The sequence below is a fragment of the Bacillus rossius genome, chromosome 2, assembly GCF_032445375.1.
Source record: "Bacillus rossius redtenbacheri isolate Brsri chromosome 2, Brsri_v3, whole genome shotgun sequence".
NCBI classification, from domain to species: Eukaryota; Metazoa; Arthropoda; class Insecta; order Phasmatodea; family Bacillidae; genus Bacillus; species Bacillus rossius.
Window position 1 is genome coordinate 111,720,236 of NC_086331.1, and position 17,949 is coordinate 111,738,184.

Genomic DNA, 17,949 nt, shown 5'->3' on the forward strand with positions numbered 1-17,949 from the left:
AATGAATGATTTAACATTTTTTTGACGTGAAAACGTCTAATATATCGATGAACGCCGGCTGCACGCACGAAAAAGTGTCCCATTACGCACATTGTCCCGTTACGCTGTGTCCCGTTACGCTCATTGTACGCTTGCGCCGCATCTATCTCTCTTCCACTCGATTGGAACAACCATCGATTTGACTTTTTCGAGGCACATTAAACTTGAAACACTCCCATTCGTTTCCTACTTTTCCGTTAAAGTAATAAACATATTTGAATTAATGAGTGCAAATAAAAGTAAATTTATCAGTTAAATTGTAGATTTCATTTCACTCCTTTGTATCCATACAAAATAGTGATAATTCAATAAAAATTATTCAATTTTATTCATAAAAGTATGCAATCATTTCATCAATGTTTTGTTACGACGTTGTCACGTTAAACTATCGTCCGCAAAACGACTTTACAGACAACCAATTTTTTTACTTGTTGTGTTGTTTGGGGTGAAAAATAGTCCCATTAGCAAACGAAAAATGAGCGAGGTAGTTTGGGTGGACTTGTGCTCGAAAGCCGCGATTTGCTTTCCCCTGAGCACGCCCTGGCGGCGCAGGGCTGCCACACGAGCGGCCGGCAGGAAAGAAAGCCCCGGAGTTGGGGGGGAGTGAAAGTGGCAGCAGTGGTTGACGCGCGCGTGCATGGACGGCAGGCAGCAAGGTCGCTGCGGCGCTCTCCTCCGTGCCGATGTTGGTATCCTTGACGAGGGACCAGCCCCCCCTCCACAGCTTCCCCTCCCCGCGCGAGCACGCGCCTCTCCTTCGACCGCGAGGCTCGCCTTCAGTGCCTGACCGCGTCTCGCCCGCCATGGATCTCCGCTGCTGACCCGCGCGGCATGCGCGACTGACTGAACACTCGAGCCGTCAGAACTGCCACAGCTCTCCGCCCGCGCGCCTTCTCGTAGCCAAGTCACGTCTCCAACATGCAGGGTGGCGGCAGAGGCAAGTTGTGTGCCAAGCTGTCCAGTGGATTCCTCAGGAAGTGGTGTAAGTACACTCTACCTCTACCTCGACGCGAACAGGTTGCGGTACTGCTCAGTGACCAGTGCCTGGAGAAATCAGTCAAGTTACCCGACGTGAGATGACGTGGCTCGCCAAGGGATCTAGCTAACACCCCAGCGCGATAGGACGGCATTCATAACATACGGTTTTATTAAAAACTTCACGTCACCTTTCGTCAGTGGGCTGTCTGCATTTTACAAGCGTTGTGCTCAAAACGTTCAGCAGGAATAAGTACGCATAAAACTTTGTTCAATGCGATATTGTTCATTTGGCCGCATTTTGATGAGCCGTGCGTGTAAACATGCGCCGTGAAAAGTGAAAATAATATTAAAAAAAACTTTCAAACAAGTTACTTTCATAGAGCAAATAAACCAGTCCCGCAGTCATTGAAGTGTAAAGGTTCGTGTCTTATAGGCATTAAAATTACTTGTAGATGTGTTACTAAATATTCATCGTTTTATATGGATTATCATTTTTGTAATCATTCTTGTTTGTTTATTAACTTTATCTTAATACTGAATCGTGTGTATTTTAAGACTACAAGCTCTCGTCAGCCATTTGATACCACGGTACATACCAAATTAGACTCCAACACAATCCAACGCCTTTATTTTGTTTTGTTTTTTCCCACATAGCCTTAGTCAACCTTAGAGATAATGTATGTGTAGTTACAGTGTAAATAATCTTACACATTTAAAACATTTGCTTGCATTAAAGTACTGTATATACTTAATGAATTTTTTTTAGTATCATTGAAGTCATAAACGTTTTGTTGACCAGTAAATAGACTTACACTGTTGTTAACTATTTCACGCTTTCTCATGTCAAGTTTAAACTATTCAGTTATCTAGTAATATGTCGCGCAATAATCAACATTTTCATGGATATACTAAAAAATGTTTTCAGAACATATGACTTTCTTGGATCCTAAGAAACAAGAATAAAATTTTAATTAACGACGTAACAACTTATTTTCCGAATTAAAAAAAATTATGTAAGAGTCTGACATTCCAAAATATTTGCCCGTTTATTTAATGCAGAAACCTATTTTGCATCTCCATATTTAAAAAAAAAAACAGGGTCAGATAAAACGTCTAACTTCACTGAAGTACATCTGGCGTGTTTGATTTTTATTGCTAGTATGGAAAAAGTTTTTCCCAGACTTCTTTCTACTTTTCATCCAAAGTTTTGCAGAAGTTGAAGTGTATAAGTTTAACCCATCTGCAGGCGCTGTCTGATTGCCAGAATCAAAGTAAAATATCCTTACTGACAACAGCCTTGTGCTCATAATTTAAAGTCTTGCCTGGAGTATGGATCGAACTCATGACCCTCGGAAACATAAACGATGACCCGTTAGCGTTCACGCCCTCAGAGGATTCCAACCAATCTGCTGTATTGCCTGATGAGTTAGGGGCAGGCATTTTTCGCGAATAAATCTTAACGCCTATTAGACTGCAACAAGGTATACCCGCACCAGAGGTTTCTTCCTTGTGATTGGCGGCCGTCTGTGAGAGTTGCTGTTATGACCTAGCCACTAAGGACGCGTTTGCTTCCCCACTGAATTGTTGTGATTGGTGTTGTAACAATCGACATGAGCCTGAAAAAAATTCACACAATCACAAAACACAGTCAATGCTATAGTGTTTTAACTTACAACTAATCTCGGAATCTTTTCGCGAAATATGCATGGCCCTACTGATAAGTCAAGTGGAAAACTTGAGCTAAGTGTAATTCCTACACACGGAGTGAGGTGGGCACTGGCGGTGCATGTCGAAGGACGTGGGTTCGAATGATGGCCTTGCAGCGCTGGAGTTGGTTTCCCATTGCTTGTACACGTCACTCCAGGTAAATGTCGGGATGGTAATTGACTATACGCAGAGACCGGGAAAAATTCAGGTATTCATTTCGTGGTAGACTAGACTGCAAACTCGTTCACCTTCATGCTGCTTCGGTGATTGGACCACCTTTTACCTGAAGGACTTGGAGCCAATTAAAAAAAAAACCCTCAACGAAAGAGGTGTCGAATCGCATGCATCCCAGTTAACAGGTGGCACGAGTTAGTAGTCAATGAGCAGACTGTGTGATTTGACCGAGTACATAGAGGATCGTGGAGTCTATCTTGGAGGTCATTGAAACCGCGAATTTTTCATGTCCCTTCCTATGGTTCATGGTACTGTCTAGAAGACATTGCGTGTAAGACCGAGCTTTAAGATAGATTAAATTTGTTTTCTGTAAATGTTAAAAATATCACGAGATAGTTAACAGTTCGGGGAAGGAACGTCAACGTAACGGGACGGAATTCTGATAACACGAAACTAGGGGATAAATGGTTGCATGCTTTCACCACTATTGTCTAATAAAATATCACGGTTTTCGAAGTAAGTCACGTCGAAGTGGCAGATTGTACCGACTTTCGCTCCGCACTGCAGCAGGCATCTTCTGCGTTGAGAAATCTGGATTTCTCAACCCTGAAAATGCCTGTTGCAATGCGGAGTGAAACGTCGTTATACTCTTCTACTCCCACTTGTACCAACCTCAAGAGGTAGTATAATTTACAGGATAACCGTCAACAGTCACTCCACTTCTCCTCAGTCGACTGGGCAAGAAGCAGTCCCAGAAAGTACAATCTTAGAAATTACAGTAGATTTACGAAATTTTCAACGTAGAATTCACCTCAAATAATCTTCATGAAAACTACTCCGTATTTCGACTTCCGAAAACTATTTATGGGTTAAGAACACACGCAGAAGAAATAAGAGTGTTTTTTGTTGGAGTCTTAACAAGTTTTTGAATGTTTTGCTATTATACGAAGATTATTCTTTTGGATTCATGTTCCTAGTAAGTAAATATAGCTCCCGTATTTTAATGAAGATATCTAGGGGCATGCAAATTTCGCGAAAAGATTCCGAGACTAGCTGAAAGTTAAAACACTGTAGCATCATCTGTGTTTCTTAATTGGGTGAGTTTCTTTCAGGTCAATGTAGATTTTTACAACACCAATCACCGTCAGTCAGTGCGGAAGCAAACAAGTCCTGATTGGCCCGGCCAAATAAGACAATAACTTCTCTCGCAGACGGCCGTCAATCACAAGGAAGAAACCACTGTTGCGGGTATACCTTGTTGCAGTCTAATAGGCGCTCAGATTTATTCGCGAAAAATAATACCTGCCCCTAAATATACCGTACATTTACGAAGCTCCCTGAATAATATGTAACCAGAGTTCTTTGTAAGTTTGGGTGGACAATTAACAATGTAACGGGAACGCGGGGGGGGGGGGGGTGGTTAATTGTACAAATTGATACCCTTTGCTCCGGTCCTTATTTTGTGAGGGATACCACGTGTTAATTTTTTTCTAATTCTGCCAAATTTGCGGCTATTTGCAATATGAACCAACTGCTGTGGATTTTATTAAAGCCGCAACATGGACAAATGCTAAAACTATCACCGATTGGAGCCTTACACGAAGCATTTAGGCCGGAAAGATTTTTCGAATAACGTTATTGCAATAATTTGGTTAAGACGACTTGAGTTTATGGGATTTATATAAATGCATACACAGGATGAGTCAGATTCCGACCTACAAACTACGGCTGCAGGTACAGCACGAAAAAAATAATTTGCAAACGTATAACAACCTATGGTTTTAAATGCTCGCCAAGGCTGTTATACGGTTTTGAAGATGGAACTGAAAAACATATTTATACTGAAAATAATAGATAAATTTATTTGAGACAAAACACTGAGCGTCTGGACAATGACCAGTTTAAGTTCTACAACCACCCAAAAAAATTTACGTGGTCGTAAAATGTATTCATAAAAATAGTTCAGAGGAACGTTATTATTTTTTTTTTTCTGAAGTGTTGTTGCCTCCAATTATTTCAAATAAATCATTTAACGACACAGAAAAGTTTTGCGGAGGTTGTAGAAGATTGTTTAACCAAACAAAATACCACCACTCATTGTTTATTGTTAAATACTTAAAATCGTTTTGTAAAAAAGTTTATATCAGCCTTGAGAAGTCCTTTAGACCGCAAGTCGTATATTTGTTTCAACAATTTTTTCGTGATGTCGGTCGCTTTCTGACTCACCCGGTCACGTCTTTGGAAACGTTATGTACTCAGTTTAATTAGAATGTAAAATGAAAGATTGGGTGCAAACGCAGTTGTACACAGAACGCCTCAAGAAACACGTGGGCGGGTCTGTGAAAAATATGCAACTTTGTTTCGTCCGACCAATGTCTTGTCCCTGTGTGCAGACGGTCAGTCGGTCGGACCGACGTAATTGGTTCGCAAGTGTGCAACGTGGCGATATGAAACTTTTCGCGCAAGTAGTACGAAACTAAACTAACATTTTCGTGGCTTTGGTTTTCCTCGTGTACTGCACACATCATTCGCGAATGCACACTCGATAAACGCTGTATATGTAGAGACCGGAAAAATTCCAAAATCGCTCACGTACAAACTGCTTCGGTGATTGGACCACTGTTTACCTGAAGGACTCTGAACCAATGAAAAATCCTCAACAAAAAAAAAGTAACGATTCACCAGCATCCCAGTTAACAGGTGGCATGAGTCAGTAGCCAATGAGCAGGTGTAATTTGCCCGAGTACATAGAGGTTCGTGGAGTCTATCCTAGAAGTTATTGAAACCGTAGATGTTCCCAGTCCCTGTGTATAGAGACTGGAAAAATTCGCAATTTCGATGACGTCTAGGATAGACTCCACAATTCTCTGCAAACTCGGAAAAAATACTACCTGCTCATTGATTGGCTACTGACTTGTGAGACCTGTCAACAAGGATGCCAGTGATTCGATACTTCCTTTTTTGAAGGTTCTTAATTGGCTCAAAGTCCTCCAACTAAACTGGGGGCCAATCAAAGAAGCTGACTGAAGGTAAACGTGTTTTAATTCCAGCCTATCGCGAAATGAATCGCGAATTTCTCCTGTGTCTGCGTATGTATATGAATATACGATAACTCAGCCCTCCACTCCCACTCCCTTCCTTCGTATCTCGTAGTTAAATACATCGAGCGAGTAGGCGAGCTCGCGCGCATGAGGACCGTGGTTCGAATCCCAGTGCTTTCTCTTGATTTTCATTTTACATGACTGAGTTAGCCCAACGACAATTCTTCCGTAACTTCCTCGACTTGTGTAGTGTTTTGTGTGACTTCATTATCGATGGAACGTAAATAATAATAATAATAATAATAATACGTACTTTAAAAACACAGAAAACGGAACACCAATGATACAAACTCGATCCCGCGTTCCCGGTTGTCTTCCACCGAGAGAAAGGATCGTTTGCCTGTACAATATATTTGTTTGTATACGGCAAAATAAATGTGTACAGTTCATCGAAGAAATATTTTGTGCTAGAAAATATTTTTTTGGCCCCCCCCCAAAAAATTGGTTTCGTCAACACAACTGTATATTTTGTAACGTGTAAAAAATCAATTTTGTTGCACGTAAAATTTTGTTTCGCCAGTTACATACAATTATTTGTTTGTATTGAGCAAGCGTGGGCCGTCACACTTACATTTTAATTTGAATAAAACTTACTTATTGCTATTGAAATTTTATCCTCGGACGATGAGTGAGTATTGGTAGAGTGCGGTCGCACGCTGCGCAGTAACATGTAAGTGGTTTTAACATTGAGCAGAATTTTATATAGATATTTTTTTGCAATAGAACTTCCAAAAGCACAGCACAATAATTGACACGTGGTTGAAGTCAATGGAATAACATTGCTCATTGCATTTTTTATGCCCGAGTTTCAACATGGCAAATATTTCACCCAATCATCGGTTTACATCTAATAGCAGAAGTGAGGTATTGGAATATGTGGTTGGATCCGGCCTGGGAATATTGATGCCATGGTTTCCCTCAGTCACTCCAAGATAATACTTGGACGAATGCAATTCTTCTGATTCTGTACCAAATCTGACTTTAGCCTTAAGATTCTTGTTAACATTATGTGTTTCAGCAGCATCGCGCGAGAGAAGTTATTTAAATCTAAAATAATGTAATAGTTATCTCAGGTCCACTATGAGACAAGCTCGGCTCTTTGACTTAACCATTTTGTAAATTGAAAACAGATTACATAACGAAAGGAATTGAATTTGATGATGTGATTTTTCAATTCGCAGAGAACAAGTTTTAAGTGTGAAGTGTTAAAGAAAATAAACCAGAAAATAATACTTGGAACCTTACGAGTCTTATTTGAACTTATTTTAAGAACTTTATTTCGGTGAAAAGAGTTTTGTTTGAGTTGGGGGGGAGGGGGGGTTGGGGGAGGTGACAGTAAATTTCACCCGACCTTGCTACGCCATTAAATGGCGTGGGGATTACCGATACATAGGGCCATGTAGTTTTCGCGAAAAGATTTATAGACCAGCTTTGTGTTAAAACACTGTAGCATCGTCTGTGTTCTGTGACTGGTTGAGTTTCTTCCCGTTGCATGTTTACTGTCGGCCCACCAATCACAATCGTGCATTGCGGAAGTCAACACATTCTGACCCAGCCAAACAGGGCGATGGCTTCTCTCGCAGACGGCAGCCAGTCGCAAGGAAACAATCGCTAACGCGGACATAACTTTTTGCAGTCTAACAAGCGGTCAGATTTATTCGCGAAAAACACCTGCCCTTACCGATACACCTTGGTTTTTGTAGTAGTAGTTCTGTAATAGTAAAATAATACTACTTAAATTATATGGCTGGAGTTCAATGACTAGTAGAACCGCGTTGGCAATAAAAACATTGCTTGCAAATTGAGTCCTTTCCTTAGCAGCAAGAAACATCTGGTGCGCCCATTGTAATTAATCCTATGCTCCTGCGTCTAGAGACGTGGCACATGCTAAATACGCCATCTATAAACTGCATATAAAACAGACACATAATAGCGTAATAATTTTTCACAGTAACCTTGTATATCTATAAGTAATCCTTTAACGTAAAAATTGTCTTATTTAAACTTTTCTCTTGAGAGAGAATATAAATGAAGGCCTTGGTTGACGATATACAGGTTTTATGAAACTGTAATGGAGTTTTCTTAACTCAAGGAGACTTAACTAAGGAAAAATCGATGTATCCTTGATTATCATGATTAAGAGCAAGCGAAATCGTTTATGTTTAACAACTTTTTCTTCGCGTTCGAAAGTAGACCGAGGGCAGCAGACTTGCCGGCAGATATTACCTGTGTGTGAAAAGTTGTCGGTGTGGTCTTTGTTGAACTATGCGTTAGAAATCATTACATTTATTTATACTTTTTCTTTCCCTAATTGTCTATGTTAATATGTTTATGAGCTACTGTAGACTTCCAAGGGTCTACCATGCTAAGGATTCAACAGACATTTGGTATATTTGTACTCGTTTTCTGTAGACGAAAACTGGTTTGTTTCCAGGGTGCTATAAGCTGTGATAAGATTTGGAAAGCCCGTAGCTTTGACCGAGTATCGCAAAACTTACATTTGGAGGTTAAGCTTATCTTAACATGTTTTAAAACAATTCCTTTGAAAATATTACTTTCCTAAGCACGTGAAATGCTTTTAATTATAGTTTCAAAGTTGAAAGCGGAAGACCGCTAAGGACGACATTAGCGCCCATCTGACGTGTCGTCGTCGCCTCTACGATTCTGTCGGCGACACGTCTCTGTGGGACTTTTCGATGACCCTCTTGGGAAATATAAATGGAAGAAGTCAAATGTTCGTATAACATATTGATTTTTCTGTATTTTTACAATAAAAATGTGTTGAACTCATGGTGAAAGACATTTCAGAAATGTTCATTCTATTAAAAATGCGCGTTAAGGAAGAAATGAGAATACAATCAGCCCTCCAGAGGTTAAACTTTTCCTAAAAAGCTTTCCGAAACGTTTCAAACATCTCGAATAGTTTTTTTTTTCATCTAAAACTTTATTTACCTATACATTTTTGCTTGGTATACACCATTGTAGTAGCCAGTATATAAGTCGAGGAAAGAAGTTTTGTATCGTAGCTTTTATAATTTAAAATAAAAGTGATGGCATTCGTGACGTTCTTCATGTGACAATGTGCGGAGTGACACTTGTGACCGAGAGCGCAAATCTGTGGGATTTCACAAATCCTGTGGCCTGTATTTGCGAATTCCATTTGATTAGTAGGGCCATGCATGAAAATATTTGGAAAGTAGCTGACAGTGAAAAAACTTTAGCGTCGTCTGTGGTTCATGATTGGCTTTTTTTTTTTAGTTTTTTAAAAAATAATTCTCTTATCAACCACGACTAAAGTTTATCTACCGATGCCGTATTTGAGGATCCCCGTATCAGCTGACGGCGCTGACAAGTAGGTAGCCATTCCCTAAACGTGGGGAGAGTTTCTAGAGACACTGGTGCGAGTAAAAATCGAGCTGTACCAAAAATACACAACCAGAAAGATTTCCACTTCGCGTTTTGTGTATTATCACAAGAGCCACGACTATTTCGCGGATTCATCGGGTTGCGAAGTAGACTTGAATAACTTGCACGTCTGCTTCACGTGGATGATTGGAAAACAGTGCTCTGGCATGCCCTTGAGGACAGTGAGCCAGTTATAAACAAGGCTATTAAGTGGTTAATAATGTAACCTTGTTATTGAACAATGATCTTTCTTTGATTATTTGTAGGCAAGTTAAGTATTGTCTGGAGTGAAATGAATCAACGAATTGATGTGGCTCTAACTTTCGCAAATATTTATATTTTTTAACGCTGAATACTTTTGTACACTGGGTGACCATAAAATAATTCTCCAGTTTCAATGGTATATAACTAGGGACCGGAAAAATTCGCGGGTTCAATGACCTCCAGGATGAACTCTTGTGAGACGTTCCAGCGTAGCAGCCTGTGATTCGATAAAGCCTTGGTTGGGTGTTTCTCATTGGCCCAGAGTCATCCAAGTGAGTTGTGAACCAATAGCAGAGGCAGCACTGATTTATACCGATTTGTATTTTAGCCTATCGCGAAATGAATTCGCGAATTTTTCCGGTCTCTACTGATAAGTAGGGACTGGAAAAATTCGCGGTTTGAATGACCTCTAGGATGGACTCCACGATCCTCTATGTACGCGGGAATATTAAACCAGCTCATTGGCTACTGACTCGTGACACCTGCTAACTGGGATGCTTATGATTCGATACTTCTTACGTTGAGGGTCATTCATTGGCTGACAGTCCTTCAGGCAAACTCTGTGAAGCGGCAATAAATTACACGCACTTGGATTCTAGCCTATCGCGAAATGAACCCGCGAATTTTTCCTGTCTTTACTGATAGGCAAGGAGTTTTACTCGTGGCGCGCGTGGACTCCACGTTGTTGTGAAAAGGAAGGGTGTAATCTGCCTGGAAGCGAACCGAGACCCGACTCGCGGTGTCGCAGGGGGCAACGACCCCACGACCGCCAGCAGCCGACCTGATGTGCGTCCGGAGCGCGAGGTCCGGCCAGGAGCAAGCGGAATATGGCCACTAAGAAAACTGCGCGGTTCAGAAATGCCAACATCAAAAAATTTAGTTTGGAATATTAAAAAAAAAAATAGAAATTTTTAAAACAAATGACTAGAGACCTGCAAAATTCGCGGATTCATTCGGTGATAGGCTAGAATTCAAACACATATACCTTTTAGATAATTTTTAGAGACCCGTGAATTTCGCGGATTCAATGACCTCCAGGATGGACTCCAATATCCTCTACACACTCGGGCAAATGCCAACTGTTCATTGGCTGTTGACTTGTGAGTCGTCTCGACTGGGTGGCCTGTGATTCGACATTTCTATGAGTGAGGGTCTCTAATTGGCCCTCCGTCCTCCAGATTAACAGAGAACCAATGACAGAAACAGCACTAAGGTATACTTATTTGAATTTTAGCATAACACGAAATGATTCCGCGAAATTCATGGGTCTTTAATAATTTTGCTATTGGCTTACTGTTCATCTGGACGAATCTCAACCAGTTATAAACCCTCAACCAAAGAAGGATCGAATCACAGACAAACAAGCTGGGACGACTTACAAGTCGGCAGCCAATGAACTTGCGTTATTTGCCCGAGTGTACAGGGGTATGTGCAGTCTATCCTGAAGGCCATCGAAACCGCGAATTTGCAGGTCTCTAACAATGACTTAAAAAAAGTACATTTACAGACATTATTAGTTCGAAATTTACGGAATGATGTATTGACGGAGTGGCGTATTGAGTATAACTTCAAACTGTTATACTTTGAAAACAATTATTTGATAATACTGAGTTATCTTGGTAGCAATGAAATAAGAATGGCTGCCATGTGCAGACGTGTGCACGTTTGTATTTTATTTTTTGTTAATCGAAACAGAAATTATGATTTTCAACACCTTTTCTTTGCAACCTTGCGGTTTTTAAGTTTTGATACTAAAGATAAATCACTTTAACATAGTTTCGGTTGTTCCGTACTGGAAAACAGTAACGAACGACCAACTAAAAATCAAGGTAGCCAACATTTTCTTTCGAAAAGTTAATGACTTTTAGGTTGTTAGGTTGATTACAAATACCGCAAAGTTCGCTGGTTTCCAAAGAAAACAAGAGCGTTAGTTATAGCATTGAGTTGTGACTCTTTATCGTCCTTGCTTTGTGGTCTCGGTTACATCCTCTGAACCTGCTTACGGAGCGGTCCGACCAAGTCTAGTAGGCTAGTACGTAGACTAGGTTCGTCGTCACGTTAGTGCAGTTGTCAGATACCTGCAGAACTCGTGTTATGGTCGGGGGATAGCCGGTCAGGTAGGGACTGGCGGAGTTCACGGTTTCAACGACCTTTGAGATAGACTCCACAGTCCAATGCACACTTGGGCGAAATTCCCCTGACCATTGGTTGCTCGACTGAGAGATTTCTATCCTGGATTGGCTCAGGGACCACCACATTGACTGTAGGCCACTAACAGAAGCAGATCGAAGCTAAAACTGTTTTAATTCCAGCCAACCACGAAATGAATCAGCGATTTTTTTTCCGGTCTCCAGGGGTAAGTTAGTCTGATAACATATATGTAAGGACACCTGTATTTCGCGAATACATTTCGTGTCTAGGTACATCGCAAAACACCGTAGTTTTTTTCTTGTAGTTATTGGCTGTGGTCGGCGGGAGGTGTTTTCCCGCACTTGACGGGGCCAATGGGAATGTGGATACCGTACTGCTGCACGCACACGATTCGCCATTACTCTAAGAAAAAACTACAGTGTTTTGTGACATACCTTGACACGAAATGTATTCGCGAAATACAGGTGTCCCTACATATATGTACATTAGAATACGCTTTGCCATTGGAATATCAGTTTTATGCCACACCTTGAAAAACAGAAGCCAATATGCGTGAATCATGTTTAACTCTGAAGGTAAAATGTGGCAACAGCCAATCAGCAAGCGAAACCATTTTTTATCATACTAAGTTTGTTGAGCCTATTTTGGCACCAGAGAGTAATGTAAATTTCTGAGGTGTTAAGTTATTGTGCGTTTTGACGTTTTCATCATCGATATAAATAGAGACCGGTAAAATTCGCGGGTTAAACGACCGCCAGGATAGACTCCACAATCCTCTGCACACTGAGGCGAATGCCACTTGTTTATTGGATCCTGATCTATGAGATTTCTGAACTGGATTGTCGTGGTCATTACTTCTTTGACTAGTGACTTCTTATTGGCCGATGGTCAGCCATATTAACTGCGTGCCAATTAGTAGAGACCCGGAAATTTCGCAGATTCGTTTGGCTTCAGAGTAGAATTTAAGGTAGTAGGTGTGTTCAACCCATGTTTGCTTTCCCATTGGTTGATTTCCTAGCGAGAGCATGTTTATCCTCGTTAATTGGCACTACCCGATTCGCTTACTTCTCTCCTAGCTGGACATCGTTGGCTCACGGTCATAGAGGGGCGTGTCCAAGTAACTGCGGGCCAATCATGAACACAGTGCGAGAGTGTGAAGGTTTGCATTCTAACTTGCGACCAAATGAATGCGCGAAATTTCCGTGACTCTACCAATTAGAAGAGACCCGTGAATTTCGCGGATTCATTTCGTGTTATGCTAAAATTCAAATAATTATACCTTAGTGCTGCTTCTGTCATTGGTTCTCTGTTAATCTTGAGGACTGAGGGCCAATTAGAGACCCTCTCTCATAGAAATGTCGAATCACAGGCCACCCAGTTGAGACGACTCACAAGTCAACAGCCAATGAACATTTGGCATTTGCCCGAGTGTGTAGAGGATATTGGAGTCTATCCTGGAGGTCAATGAATCCGCGAAATTCACGGGTCTCTACCAATTAGCAGTAACAGCGTAAAAATACAATTATTTTAATTCTAACATATTGCGAAATGAATTCTCGATTTTTTCCGGTCTCTGGCCCGTACTAATTAGTAGAGTCAAGATTTTTTCACGGATTCATAAGTTCGCAAAGTAGACTTGTGCACATCTACATCTTCACGTCAATGATTGGACTACCGTGCTCTTGACACGCCCTCGACCACTCTAGACAGTCATAGACAAGCGGAAGAAGTGGTTATCAAATCACTTGCAACCCACCGAAGAATGTGAACTTTTTACGGACCAAATTAGCATTTTTAAATTTATTGATTATATGTAGAACAATATTGACTTAGTCAGGAGTGAAATGTATTCGCGAAATATTCGTGGATCTACTTTATTAGTAGGGACCTATAAATTCGCAGTAGCATTAACCATAATACTAGACTACAAGCTGTTACACATTTTCATACCGCATATCAGTGGCTCTCGAGTTATGCGTAGGGACTGAGGAAATTTGCTAGTTCATTGACCTTCAGGGTAGACTACACAGTCCTCTGTATAGTCGGCCAAAGAACGCCAGTTCGTTGGTTGCTGACTTGTGATCAGTTTCAACTTTATTATCTGTAAATTATATACTTCTTTGTTTTAAGGTTTCTCATTGGCCAGAACCCTCCAGATAAACTACGAGACAATGGCGAAAGCAGCTCAATTGTATATGTTTTTGATTATTAGCCTATCGTAAAATGAATCCGCGAATTTTTACTGTTTTTAGTTATGTAGTTGTGTCAGATTAGAAACCAAAAAAATAATCTTACCAAAAAACTAGGTTAGATTTACAATGTGGCGGCGGCAGACCAACATACAACTCCGCCCGGCGTAATTGTGAAATCTAACCTGGTGACGGAGAATAACAAGAATATGGCAGGTCTCTGCTTGTTAGTGACAGAAAAATGTTTTGGTGACACCAACAAATTGTTTAGTAAAAATTAATTTTTTTTTCGCCAAAGTGTATTTAATCGGGTTTAAATGACAAAAATGCCAAGTCGTTTACACAAAACTGTTTAGTTGTTTAAAATGCCGTTACAAAACACGATTTGATTTACATTTACTTCCATGTATCGAATGCTCGAATACTCTAAATAGTTAAATTCATCAGATTTTCGCGGATTTATTTTATAGCAATGTAAACTTCAAGCACATATGCATATACTCTACTTAATTGATTGGACAATAAATCAGTTGACGCGTCTTGAACGATCTTGAGCTAGCTGTACACTAGGTGCATAAGTGTTTACCCAATCACACACAACACAATCCAAAGGATGTAAAGCCTCTGTTCCTGATACAAGCCAGTATACACAAAAGTTGCCTCTATAAATAGGTGGGCGCGCACAAACTACTGTTGTATCCCCGAGCGGAATGTATACATCTTCTGCTGAGTGGGTAGGTAGGAGAGTGAAAGGCAATTACCTAACTACTGCTCACAGAAATATTCTTGCTGTTTATTTCACTTAATACGAATGAGGCATACAACTGGCTACATTCAATTACAAGTTATTCTACAGCATGATTACAATCCTTGTCTTAGTCAGTCTTACAACTCGTAGTACAGATCACTGGTACAGGGTGGTCCCCTGCGTCTCTCGTGGACTCTACATACTAACTGACGTCCCTGAACCAAAAAGTCCCCTTGAAGCTTGTAAGTCACTATATATCTGTTTCTGCTACATCTCAGGCCAGTTGTTCCTTCTGGAAACTTTCATTTACAGAGTCTGACACAGAACCTTCCGTGGTTACACAAAAGTTTCCAGAACGTTTTGTTTTCATACTGCGTTGCTGGGGTCCTCAATTGGCCCCGTCCAAGTAAACTACCGAATCATCTTATTTGCACTGAAATCACTCTGTTGTCCGCCTGTACTAACAGACTGTTTACTTACCATGGAGCCATAGCTGCTCTGAATCATAGGCCTATTGTTTCCCGTGTTACTAGCATTAAAAAAAAAATTAATTATTATACATGTTTGGCAGCTCACAACACTACTTGCTTGGCCATGTCATTGAACGTAGGTGCCATTTTCTCGTTTCGTTTTGTACGTGACGTTATAAACTCCAAGACGAAATCGTAGTTGAAAGTCCCAAAAAAAAACCGGTGTCACTCTTTGTATTTTCGCAATTTTTGACAGCGTGCTTGTATTCATATTCGAGAATTTTGTCTTGAATCGCGTGTTAGAAATAATAGTTGATTCACTGACTTTTCAACCAAGCATTCACATCAAGTAAGCGAACTGTTCTTTGTAGTTACAGATAACTGGATCGTCGTAGGTGCCATCCGGATTCTTTGTAATCAGGGTGAAAACAGGGTAAACAGGCATGTTGGCTGCAGAAGAGTTATTTTTTCACTACATACTTAAAAATGTTTGAAGAGTTCTGGTTGACATACCATCCTTATTCTTGTGAGTTCATCCGCCATTAAAGTAAACTCAGTAGCCCGTAAATGTTATTGGAGGATTTGTAACCAGTCTTTTTTTTCTTCGTAAATTTCAGTAGAACCTTTTTGATAGTTCTACACGCAAGCTTGTGGAATATGCGTGACAGTTTCTTCCCCTTACTCCTTGACGCGGGCAATTTTTTTTTTAACTTTCCACTGCGAATGTGAACATTTTTTGAGTTGACGCGCGGAGTTCCGGAGGAGCTCGAGTGCCGACAGGCCTGCCTCACCGGTGTGGAGAGCCGATCGCTTTCCCGTGCATTGCAGTCCCCGCGCCAGGCGCCTCTGACTCGCATGTTCCCACTGCTTAGGGCTGGGTCGGCTGACGTAAACCACAGTGGTTCAAACCACGGTCTGAACCATGGTTTCAGTCAAGTGGTTTGTATAAAAAAAGGGGGGGTTGTCTCTAAAGTCGGTTTACGGACGATAATGCTACGTGATAACGTCATAAGATTAAATTGCTGCTTTTAAAAAGCCTTCCTTAACCTGTTTGATATTATAGAAGATTTTCTCGCACGGTTGTTGGCCGGTTCTTGCACGCTCGGCTCACGCGGAACGTGACAATGTGAGTCATGCTTTTTCGTGCGTGCAGCCTGCGTTCATCGATTTATAAGACGTTTTCACGTCAAAAACCAAATGTTTTCTCCAAAAATGTACTTTTAAACAGAATATCTTAATAAATTTTAATTGAAGGTCTACTTCCACTCTAATAACAACAATGGTTTGCTCAATAATAATGTTCGTAGGCTTTCACGGCCATTGTCTGAAGTAGCTGGGCTTCTGGGTTGTAGTCGTGTCCTGAACGAGCTTGGATTTTAGCCTATCTCGAAATGAATCAGCGAATTTTTCCGGTCACTAGGTACACAGTGTATCCCACGTCTTGGTATACGTCTTTGAAGTTAGGGATGAACAATACTTTTATTGTAACTAATAGAAAAAGTATTTAAGATGAAACCTTGAGCGTCTTTATTATCTTTCATTGAACAAAGTTCTACAAACACAGTGAATTTTGTGGTTGTAGAAAAATTATTTAATTTAAATAATTGGGGGTAGTAACACATCACAAACATATTATGTGGAAAAAAAGAGCTGTTCTTCCCAATTGTTTCAAATAAATAAATTTGCTACAGCCACTGAATTCGATGTGGTTGTAGAACTTATTCAGCTAAACAAAATCCAAACGCTCAGTGTTCCATGTTTTTCCTTTTAACTATTTATAATAAAAAAATATTGCTCAGCCCCAACTTTAAATTCGTATGCAGGCCGCAAGAAGCTATTTAGACCATAAGTCGTACAGATACATTCAACTTATTTTGTCGTGATTAAACTGTAGCTCATGAAATAAAAAAAGACGTACGTGTAATTTCATCAGAGTAAAATATATCCTCAAATATACACTTAAACTTTAAAGCGGGTGTTATAAAACGGATACTTCATATAAACTAAAAATTGAACATGATTACGCGTTACCACTTCAGAAAATATTCTGAAACTGTTTTGTTATAAATCAAATTTTTTATGCACACCTTTTGTGTCTATTTCTTTAGTGAAATCGTTTCGTTTGGAAATAATCACATACTTTACTTACAATGGTAAAATATCAGCAATACAATGCCCTGAAATAGTGCGAACGAATCTGCATATGTGTATTTGTATAATTTCCTTACAGTTTTTTTCGGTGATTACAAGTGAAGGTCACTGTAATGAAAGACGTGGCGCAGGAGGATTCTGCGATGGTTTGCCGTTGCTTCCTGCAGCGTGAAGGCATTGTGACAACACCAAACGCTGTCTACAAAGCCTCTAAAAAATTTCTGGGGAGCCGCCAGCTTCGCGGGGTATCAAATTCACGATCTCTGGCTCGCTCGAAGCCGGTCGTCCTTCGCCACAAGGTCCGACGTCCAGTGAATCGACGATGAGGTTAAGACAACTGAAAAAAAAACTCCTCTCTGAATTCTATTCACCCACTAGCGTTGTCATTTACAATTTATATAAATTTTAAAATTTTTCGAACCGGTCGTCGAGTGAGTATAGTTCTCCCGCAGCAGCTGCACAATAACGAATTTCTGGCACCCAAACGTGAAAAACTTTCTCTTGTCCTGGGACTCTCAGAATCATGTCTCACGACGGACGCAATTGCCACATTGTTAAGGGGCCCGCCTAGT

At 40.5% G+C, this 17,949-nt stretch overlaps 1 protein-coding gene across 1 annotated transcript in view; it reads left to right on the forward strand.

The window, feature by feature from the left end:
* The first annotated feature begins 718 nt into the window (after positions 1-718).
* The window catches only part of LOC134529622 (lysosome membrane protein 2), a 169,793-nt gene continuing 152,562 nt past the window's right edge, over positions 719-17,949 (forward strand). Inside the window, exon 1 of the mRNA XM_063363918.1 lies at positions 719-1,021. Within this exon, the coding sequence (XP_063219988.1) occupies positions 958-1,021 (64 nt within the window). The 5' untranslated portion in view covers positions 719-957. The remainder of the gene's footprint in view (positions 1,022-17,949) is intronic.